The sequence below is a fragment of the Leptidea sinapis genome, chromosome 43 (genome assembly GCF_905404315.1).
Source record: "Leptidea sinapis chromosome 43, ilLepSina1.1, whole genome shotgun sequence".
Taxonomy (NCBI): domain Eukaryota; kingdom Metazoa; phylum Arthropoda; class Insecta; order Lepidoptera; family Pieridae; genus Leptidea; species Leptidea sinapis.
This window is the reverse complement of record NC_066307.1, coordinates 2,204,876-2,215,258: the sequence shown is the minus strand read 5'-3', so window position 1 is coordinate 2,215,258 and position 10,383 is coordinate 2,204,876. Positions and strand designations below refer to the sequence as shown.

General features: G+C 35.5%; 1 protein-coding gene across 1 annotated transcript in view; it reads right to left on the bottom strand.

Annotated features, from left to right (window-relative positions):
* Positions 1–248: 248 nt before the first annotated feature.
* LOC126977118 (nuclear migration protein nudC) overlaps positions 249–10,383 on the bottom strand; it is a 60,794-nt gene continuing 50,659 nt past the window's right edge. Inside the window, exons 6-8 of the mRNA XM_050825822.1 lie at positions 6,278–6,350; positions 3,954–4,083; positions 249–1,042 (exon numbers count right to left, since the gene is read on the bottom strand). Coding sequence (XP_050681779.1) covers positions 991–1,042; positions 3,954–4,083; positions 6,278–6,350 — 255 coding nt within the window. The 3' untranslated portion in view covers positions 249–990. The remainder of the gene's footprint in view (positions 1,043–3,953; positions 4,084–6,277; positions 6,351–10,383) is intronic.

Below are 10,383 nucleotides of genomic sequence, written 5' to 3'. Positions count from 1 at the left end.
AGATGGCGCCGTATTGAAGCAAATTTTGAATTTTAATGGTATTTTGTGCATTATAAAATTTTCTATATTTTGTCTTCATTTCATAACGCTTTCTCCAAAATTTTAAAGTTATGTTTTTGATAGTGACGCACTTTCTTTGCAGCTCAGTGTAGGTTGTAAGTGTTATATAGAAAATAGAACATGGTTTAATAAAGTAGTTGCCACAATTGTTGAAGCAAGAGATAAGGGAAGAATAAAAAAAGAAACAGTTTAATAGTTTATATAACTTTTATTGTAGATCAGTATCAGCTTTATTAATTATTACACAGCGAAAGCTTTAACCTTGATCAACGTAAAATGTAAAAACAGACAAGACCAAGTAACATTTACGTCGAAAATACAAAATCTTTAGATTTTTCGGAATGCCCTTCTTGTAACTTTTTTTTTATCAATTTCAAATCAACCACAACAAGAAAATATATACCTCGTTAAAAGCAGATAAACTTTCTTCTGTTAACTACGTAAACATATTAAAAGATAAATTTATAAGTTATGACACAAAATAGAGAGTGCGATAAATACAAAGAGCTTCGGTTGAAATTTCGTGATAGAAACGCGTGAGAACACCGCATCTCGCATTCAATTAGCCAAAGTAAATTGATGAGTCCATTGTAAATACTCAGAACTAAAAAGTATTGTGAATATATTAAGTACCATTACAATTAATGAGGTAATATACTTTGTGGATACAATTTACAGTCAGAAATTTAGGTGTTACTTGGATCAACAACATGTAAGACATTGTTAATGTACAGTATGTGTACATTTGTACAATCAATGTAACACAAACACGTGAAGAACACTCATATTCACTGACTTTTATTTCATTTTAAGAAAGTTTTAATTTACAATAATATTGCTGACTCTTAACAGATATAATAAGTCTCATGCAAAATTATAAAGTGAGTGTGCTTTATTGTTAAACTTCTGCCTTCCTTCCGCTATCTTTCCCTAATTGAACTTGCACTTTGAAAAGTCCATCTCAGGGTGTTGCTCCATAAATCTGGAAATATATGTGGTTAATAAAGTTAGACACAAAAAAATAATATTGAGCTGTCACAGTTTATCTAGAAATATACCTAAATGATCTAAGAATGGTTTATTGATAATTATATCAACATTTAAAAATTGGTCAAGTGTGAGTCACCACGGGCACACTACGGCTTCCGTACCATAGTGTAAGAAAATATAACACTAGGTATGGTAAAGTAGGTCCTTACTAAATACTTTTGTTAAAGAAACACTTATTATTAATTTGTACGTCGGCCATTTTTTAATTCGCTAGCTTGGATCTTTTGCTTTCAACATTAACATTTGCTGTCGCAATCTGTACATTGCTCTAAGCCCAGCCAGATTTTATATAATTGTTTTTATGGAAGAGGAGGACAAACGAGCGTACCTACGGGTCACGTGGTGTTAAGTGAACACCGCCACCCACAATCTCTTGTAACACCAGATGAATTACAGGAGCGTTGTTGGCCTTTAAGAAAGGTCCCGGAAACATCGCACAAGGAAGCTCATCCTATAGTTTTGTTGCACGTAGAAAAATAGTAGAATTGGATAAATGGTGGGGTGATATCCTAACTTGTGGCGTGTCGTGCGAAGGTGGAATTCAACGGCAGGAATCAGGTGAAACAGCTCTTCGGACCCACTCCCCGTGTTATCATAAATGCTGTAGAAGACACACAATGAAGCGTCATCTCTACGCAGCGCCAAGTGATCCAGCCTTTCACAGAGCACTGGGTCCCCGACAATTCGATCTGCTCTGCGTTGTACGCGGTCAAATGGTTCGAGCTGATACTGGGGTGCGCCAGACCAGAGGTGACAGCAATACTTCATATGTGGCTGGACCGTTAGCTCGCTGTCGCTTTGTAAAGCGCTAGAATGTGGAAAATATACACCACTAGTCCTTAATTACCAAAAAAGGTTCACCTATGTATAATAGTTAAGAGATCGTATTAACTAGTCTTTTATACTGGAGCAACTAGCGACTGTTTAATAAAATTGTGAATTGAACTACATTTGTCAATGATTAGCTGTTTTCGTGGAAAGTTTTTTATTTTGTTTATTTTCTTCTACTTTGTAATTGTTTTTCTTATAAATATTTCTAGCAATGGTATCCGATGGAGCGGGTTTTTTTTTAGTATAACGGTGTCGGCCTTATTATCTAATACTATGAATTTGAATATACACACTGTTGATATAAGATAATTAAAAAAATCGTTTGCATCGTTTTTAACTGAGCAATCTCGTTTTTACTCTCTTATTTCTATAAAACACCGACGATAACGGAATTGCCATCGAAATTGCCTAGCTTGTAATGTCTATAACATTAAACTGAAATCAAAGCCATTCCGTAATCAATAGCACAATGACATCATTAACAAAACAAACACAAATTGGAATGTTAATGGAGCACGACATACTGGATCACTGACAAATATTGCAATAACAACACGGATTTAAATATTACGATCACTGAAGCACTAATTGTGAGACCATTGTGATAATTAAACGAGTTCTTCGAGGGCCTGTTGGTGGAAACAATTCAAGGTCGGTCGAGGAATTTCATTGAGCGATGGAGAAGTTTCTATAGTTACTTATCTTAAGAGGTGTTATTGAATGCGCTCATTTATATATCAGGGGTCAGCAGGCGCGTGGGAGTGAGATACGCACATCGTATCCAGTGCAACATCGTCAAAGGAAGTTTTTTAGTTAATTGCGCGTCGAAGAAAGTGAGAAACGCTTTATCGATAAGTATCGCATGCCTAGCTGGTCGAGTACCTAAATATAAATATTTATACTTTCGGTCCTTTGTGAAAGGTCGCGTACACTTTTTGGAGGCAGACATGCATAAAAAGGATCCGGCTATAATCGTTTTCATTGCAAAAAAAACCTCTTATAAAAATGATAAACTGTTTCGCCTCTACACGAGGTCATCCTCAGGAGACGATTGACAAATTCTGGCACGAGACTGCACGAGTCAACATCTCCTGAAGACGCCTCGGGTAGAGTCGAAAGACGTGTAAATTGATTGAAGACGAATCTTAGCGTCATTTATAGTCAAGAAGGCTCACAACATTTGACTAATTATGGATTTCAGCAAAATAACGCCTGATTCAAAAAATTTCTTATCACAAGACAATACTGAATGCATACATTTTTAAAACAACGTAAGTATATAGCCTATAAAACCTACGCATTTAATTTCGACTCTCGTACGTAAGTCTGGGGTCCTAAAATTATATTCTAGAAAAACCTGGCAGAACAGAAAATGCGTTAGTTCGACGAAGCGTTGATAAATATGTGTGTGGAGGGTGTGAGTTATGGATTGCCTGTTCAACTTCAGTTTATGTATTTCAGCAATTCAAAATGGAATGAGACGAAATGGAAATGAATGAAAACCTTAGAAAAAGCGCTTTACTAAAATGTCGGCAATGCTACTGTGATTCCTATGTTGTAGCCGGAGAATGTTGGCGACTAACATCAGATGACCCATTTGTCCTCTTTGAAAAAGCTGAGGTGTTTCTCTAAAATCATTCGAGACTACTGCTGTCTATCGACAGCTTACATAAATATTAAAAAAGTATTAACTAGTGCACACTCATGTTTTATTGACTTAAATGGCAATCTTCTGTATTAAACACTTTTAAAACTATCATCGCCGTGATCATGGCTCTTGCAACTGGGTCAAAAAATTTAAAAATACATATAATGATGTATAATACTTTGTTTGCTAGCGCACATTCGTAAAACTACTGTACAGATTTTCATGAACTTATTCCAGGTGGACAGACTATAATTTGAGAGCAGCATATAGGCACTGTGGCACTTAAATTGAATATCAAAAAAATAATTTATCATCATTCAGATACATATTTGCAATAATCCCGTTATTATTGTTAATTACTAACTTCTTCAGAACGTCCTGCTTCTTCTGATCGTCGCTGGTAGGCAGACCCAACTCCTTCTGTCGCTGGTCGTACATCATCTTCTCCACCATTCCACGGGTTTCGCCATCTAAGTCCGATAGCTTCGACGGTTCTATAAAAATATTAGTTTTGATATTCATATAGAATGTTATATATGTCTATACAAAAAAAAACATATAAAGAAACACCTTGGCCATGACGACTCTATGATATATTATGTAATAAATATCTAGTAATAGAGGGTATTGGCCAATTACAGCAAAGGTAATTTAAGTAATAAACGGGAGAGAACATATCACACCACCTAGTTTTCAAACTATGGGTAAGGTCTTCTTTATCTCGTATGTTAATATTTTATGAAGCTATATTTATCAGAATCGTCATAATGGAAATAATATAAAATATGAATTGACTACAGATATTGAGCTTAGAGACACATTAATATTCAATTTCAATGTACTTTACTCAATTAGTTACACCAATATTTAATTAATATTTTCGAACTAAATTTTTAGGCAACCAGATTACAATCCGTTAATTGAATGAACCATTAAAAACGTAAATACATGTCAAGCAAGATCTGACCAGATTCTGTGTTTTTTGGACATAAGTCCATCTCATCTTTTACCAGTTGGAGGCTTCTTTGCACAAGATGCCGGCTAGATTACGGGTACCACAACGGCGCTTAATTCTGCCGTGAAGCTGTAATGTGTAAAATTATTGTGTTTCGGTCTGAAGGGCGCCGTAGCTAGTGAAATTCTGGGCAAATCGTCATTTGGTTTCAAGGTGACGAGCGCAATTGTAGTGCCGCTAAAAAAAATTCAGTTTTTCAATAATCCTGAGCGGCACTGCATTGTAATAGGCAGGGCGTATCAATTACCATCAGCTAAACGTCTTGCTCGCCTCCTCTCTTGTTATCATAAAAATCCCGGTTCTAAGGCCATGAGGTCCAGTTCAACACCGCCCCAAAATTCTCTTGAGCATTTTACGTTCTAAAACCATCAGCGATAGCTCATCGATTTTGGATTCACCCAGCTTATGTAAAACTACACCAGGACTGGGCGCAGTAGGTGCTCCTTATTGAGATAAATGTAAATACAAAAAGTGAAGCATAAAATTACAATTTGAAATATTTTAAGTGATTGCTTATTTTACCCACGCAGTTTTTTATTAGTCAGATAACCGTCCTTTGTAATAATATGTTCAATAATTTAAATAGTCGGCCCTCGTCCCACGCATGCTTCTCTCGGATTAAATAAATTTAAAACAAACTATCCTAGTTCGATCGCGTTACTAAGTGTATTATATTGGGTGCTAAGGGGAAGAACAGAAATAGTTCATTTCGCCCACAATCGTGTTGTCGTGTAGCTCCAGGGTTACCGCTGTCCCCTAGCTAGATAACAAACGAGGCACTGTAGTGGCTATACATGGCGTCCCAAAGTTATGGGAAATGAATGGAAAGTACCTTAAATATCGTAGATAGAGTATTTTACTGAAAGAAGACTATGTTATTTTTAAAAGTTAGTAATTCTGCATTCAAAGATTTTCTTAAAATTACTTGCCTCGTCTGGGACTCGAACCGACTTAAATGTAAAAAAAACACCGCTACGAATAGGAGGACAAACGAGCGTACGGGTCACCTGTTGTTAAGTGATCAATCTATTATTACGATATTTAAGGTACTTTCCCTTCATGTCCAATAACTTTGAGACGCCATGTATATATATATATATATATATATATATATATATATATGTATATGTGTATTAACAAATATGATCGAGAAACTGACCAGAAGAGCCTTTAGTAACTTAGTGCGGAGGGAAAACGGGAAACCACTGTATTTTTTTCCAAGACAATTGCCGTGCAAGTTATCACACAGGAGCAATACTTCAATCAAGACCGCTCTGTCAACAGCATATTGACCGAGAAGATAAATAGAAAATCAGCTCGCCACTTTATTAGTCAGGTAATGCCCTGTAGGTATATTCCTCAAAAGGTATACTTACTTATCCTCCTGGTAACAGTCCAACCTCGTGACGAAGAAGTAATTTATTTATTCTTTCAAAGTAATGTAATATTTATTAAAAATTAAATAAAAAATAGAGTTACAAAGTACATGTCTTTGTGAAAGCGAGCTATTGAACTGTAATACACCTCATGTTAGCTTATTACTGGAAGGAGATTTAATAATGTTCGCATTGTATCGACCAATCATAGAATAAAGCCTACGTTAGTTCTGTTTTAAGCTATAAAGCTATATACTATTGTACTATTTTAATATTCAACAACCCCACATTCAGTACCTGGATTTATCTTCTTAGTTGATATTTCAGGATCTGTCGAAACCAGTCGGCCCCACCAATTCATTTTGTTTACCTAAAAATAAAGAACATTATACCCAATTAAAATATAGCTGATAAATGATGTGTAAACCACTTAAATCGTCTGTACACTTTTTTATAACAATAAGCGTCGAGACGGGCAGGACGTTCAGCTGATGGTTATTGATACGCCCAGCTCATTAAAATGCAGTGACGATCAGGATTCTTGAAAAACTCAACAACAAAACAATTCTGTGCGCGTGTGCACTACAATTGCCCTCTTCTCTTAGAGATAGTCTCGTTAGTCCACTAGCTACGGCGCCCTTCAGACTGAAACACAATAATGCTGCTTTCACACACGGCAGAATGGCGCCGTTGTGGTACCCATAATCAAGGCATCAAAAGTGCAAAGGAGCCTCCAACTGGCAATATGTCCTTATATTTTCTTATATTTTTTTTGTATAGACGGATAAGCGTTTCATTAAAGTCAAACTAGGCGCACACTTCATCTTATTCTGACGGGCAACGAATATAATGAAGAATGAATGAAGAAACTATTTAAAATAATGTAATGGCCGAATGATGGAAGGAAGGTCGTAGACCAGTTACACAAATTAAAGATGAAAAAATAATTTACGACACGCACTTCTGGTAGAAAACAAAACAGAAAAACAATAAATAACTTTCAATCAATCTTGAACAAATGTCAAATAGAGTTTGACAAGATGGTAGTGGCGACTTAGTTCGGGCAACAGTGCCAGACAAAGGAATTACAAATAGTCTATGATTTCGATTGCGGAGAGAGTTGTTCGGTACATAATATAACCGTTAAAGTCCGCCGTGTAGATCAGTTCCATAGATAATGGAGTTTAACGATTGAATTTAATTAACAAATAATTATAAGTTATGTTTGAGGTCATATACAGACCATTGATAAAAGTAGATTCAATTCACAAATTCATAGAGCGAATGCGGATGGAAGTGTTGGGTATCGATGCCCTTGGCGTAGGTACATGCGAACTGTGGGTACATTAAGAGTTAAGAACTATCAACACACACCCGGGCCGTGGCCGGAACGTATTCCATGTGCAGTCTTATTTGGAAAAGCTTTTACCCGCGAATTCCTCCGCGTTAAACGTATCGTGCTCTATCAAATTACGTGTGAAAAACGCAAACATCTCAATGTCAAGAAATTTGCTTAAAAATCTGGTTAATATAAACCAATGAACTAAAATCACAAGTAGACGAATACGACTAGCCTAACGAAAAAAATACACTGTGCAATGGCCAACTAAATCTATTTATATAAAATATTTTGAATATTGATAAGGTAACTATATGATATTGTTTGGTTAGCTAATAATGTAATAACTTAAGACAGAATGACCCTTAAGTAGGGACTAAATAAATTGACAAAATAGGATGGCGAGAATACATGTATTTTGGGACCCACTGAAAAAAGTGGCGTACATCATGGAAACTTATTAATAATTATAGAACGTAACAAAACTAAGAAAAAAGCAAATCATAAGTAAGTCTTTTAAAGTGGGAGAAAAAAGATATAGCTAAAAAGAAAATATAACCTAAAATTAGTAATTAATATCTATTGTTCAATCAATAATTTGTATCTTATGTCTATGCCTAATTACTGTCTGCTAAAAGATAATCTTTATATATATAATTCTTATGTGCGTGTGTATGTCACTGAACCGATTTTATAGTTTCACTTTCTGTGTGTCTTCAGGTGGATTCGAGAATGGTTTAGATTCACAATTGAACTACCTCCTGAACGGCTGGACCGATTTTGATGAGATTTTTGTGTGTTCCAGTGAATTTGAGATTGATGTGTGTCTTCGGGTGGATTCAAGAATGGTTTAGATTCCCAATTAAACTACCTCGTAAACGGCTGGACCGATTTTGATGACTTTTTGTTTGTTTCAGTGAATTTGAGATTGGTTTAGATTCTCAATTACGTCCATATAATATAATTCTCCTGCTCATGTATATGTTAGCGAACTCCTCCTAACGGCTGGACAGATTTTTCAAATTTAAGACGTGTGTACAGGACAACGTCTGTTGGGTCCACTAGTATAATATATATTATGTGGAAGGTTGGCCATCAGCTAATAATTGAGGATTCACAAATATATTATTTTTTCAAGAAGATATCGAATCATTTAAAGATACCACTGATTTTAGTATCAAAAAACGATAATAACCTTCTTGTGAATTACTACTGATATACTGAGATAGTCGGTATAGATATACCGACTCAAATCAGTAATTATTAATATCAATAACTGTCTAGTTTGATGGTGTCGGAACTTCCTAAAAAAATGACTGTCAAGTGTCATGTCAAAAAAATGTAGATGTCAATTGCGCAAAACGTTCCGTTAGTGCAAGATGAACGTGCATACCGTATCTTAGCGCCTCAATAATTTTTGTATAAACAGCGTATAAACTTAAGTTTATAATTAATATATTATAATTAATATAAACTTGTACTTGTACGATACTTCCTTCGTTTTTAAATTATTTGGGTCCATTCTCGTCATTCTCCTTTGGTACATGGATCCACAAAATTTTCCTGGCGGTCCTTCATTTTACGGCAGAATGATAATGATGATGGAGAATAAGTGGAGGGCGTCACTATCTTTTTTTTATGGTATAGGAGGACAAACGAGCGTACGGGTCAACTGGTGTTAAGTGATCACCACTGCCCACAATCTCCTGCAACACCAGAGGAATCACAGGAGCGTTGCCAGCCTTTAAGGAAGGAGTACGCGCTTTAACTGTAACCGCTCCAAGTAATCGCTGCAGGTGGACTTTAGTGCCTCACGAAGAAGAAGTATTGCAAGAGGTGGTAGAGGACCCAACTATTTCAGTTCGGAGAATTGATGTAAAAACGGGAATACGGCACAGCACATCGTATATGTAACATGTACTATCTAAAATCGAGATATTTTGAAATGTTTAATTCATAGTTCGGCAAAAAGTGTTATTATTTCTTATTATGATTAGAGATGTGTTATTTAGAGTTATGGCGACATATTTCAAATGGACAAAAATAAACAACATTGACCACAATCACCAAAAAATGGAGGAAATCTCCATTTTTTGTTTAATGCCCATAATTTCTAAAGAACATAGAATGGATTATTTTTTCTGATGTTTTTTACGATTTATAATATAGTCTCATTTGGGCTTGACGTTGAATTTTGGGACAACCTGTATAATAATAATTAAACATGTACTCGTTTAAAAGTAGAAAACATTTTTAAAATGAATATGGGAGGTCGTTATAGCCAGCCCACTTGAATATAATTTAAAACATTCTATTTACATGACATATGTAATTAACTGGTTTTATATTACTTAAATCAATACGCGATTACGCGAAAAGATACAAAAACTCCATACAAACATTACGTTTTTATTTACGTGTATGATTGTGTATCGTAATTGAGGAAGTAAGAAGAAATCGACTTTTTACAATTTTTTCAAGTCTATTAATACGTTTGATGAATGCCCAATCTAAAAGTTGCATAATAATCAAGGTACAGCCTTGACCTTGTAGCTGTAGGTGCAATGGTCGAGGTCTGCGTAGTGGTAAACCCATTGTTCGTGGTTCAGTCCCCAATACTTTTGTTTTAGAGCACAGGCACTTCTTCAGAAAAGTTCTTGAAAAGGAATCATGTTGTCATCAACAGACAACTACCACTTCTCAACTACTATACAACTCTCATAATATCAAAATGTTACGAGATAAGCTACGCGTTCGTAATCTTGACTGATACTTTTACGCATCATTGACAGTGTGTTGTGATTCGCCAAACCAGATGACTGCATGCCAGAAGGGGTTTGAAACACGAGAATTATATTATAATGAATTATTTTTCTCTCTCGCACAAATAGTCAATACACTATTGCATCCCATCCCCCAAATGATATGTTAAGAAATATCATAATTATTTATATGTTGGACGAGATAAAAGAGCATGTTGTTAACCTGATTGAAAGCGAGAACCACCTCCACTGATCATCTGCAATAGCAGAGGTCTTCAGAAGGCATATCAATACGTAAGAAT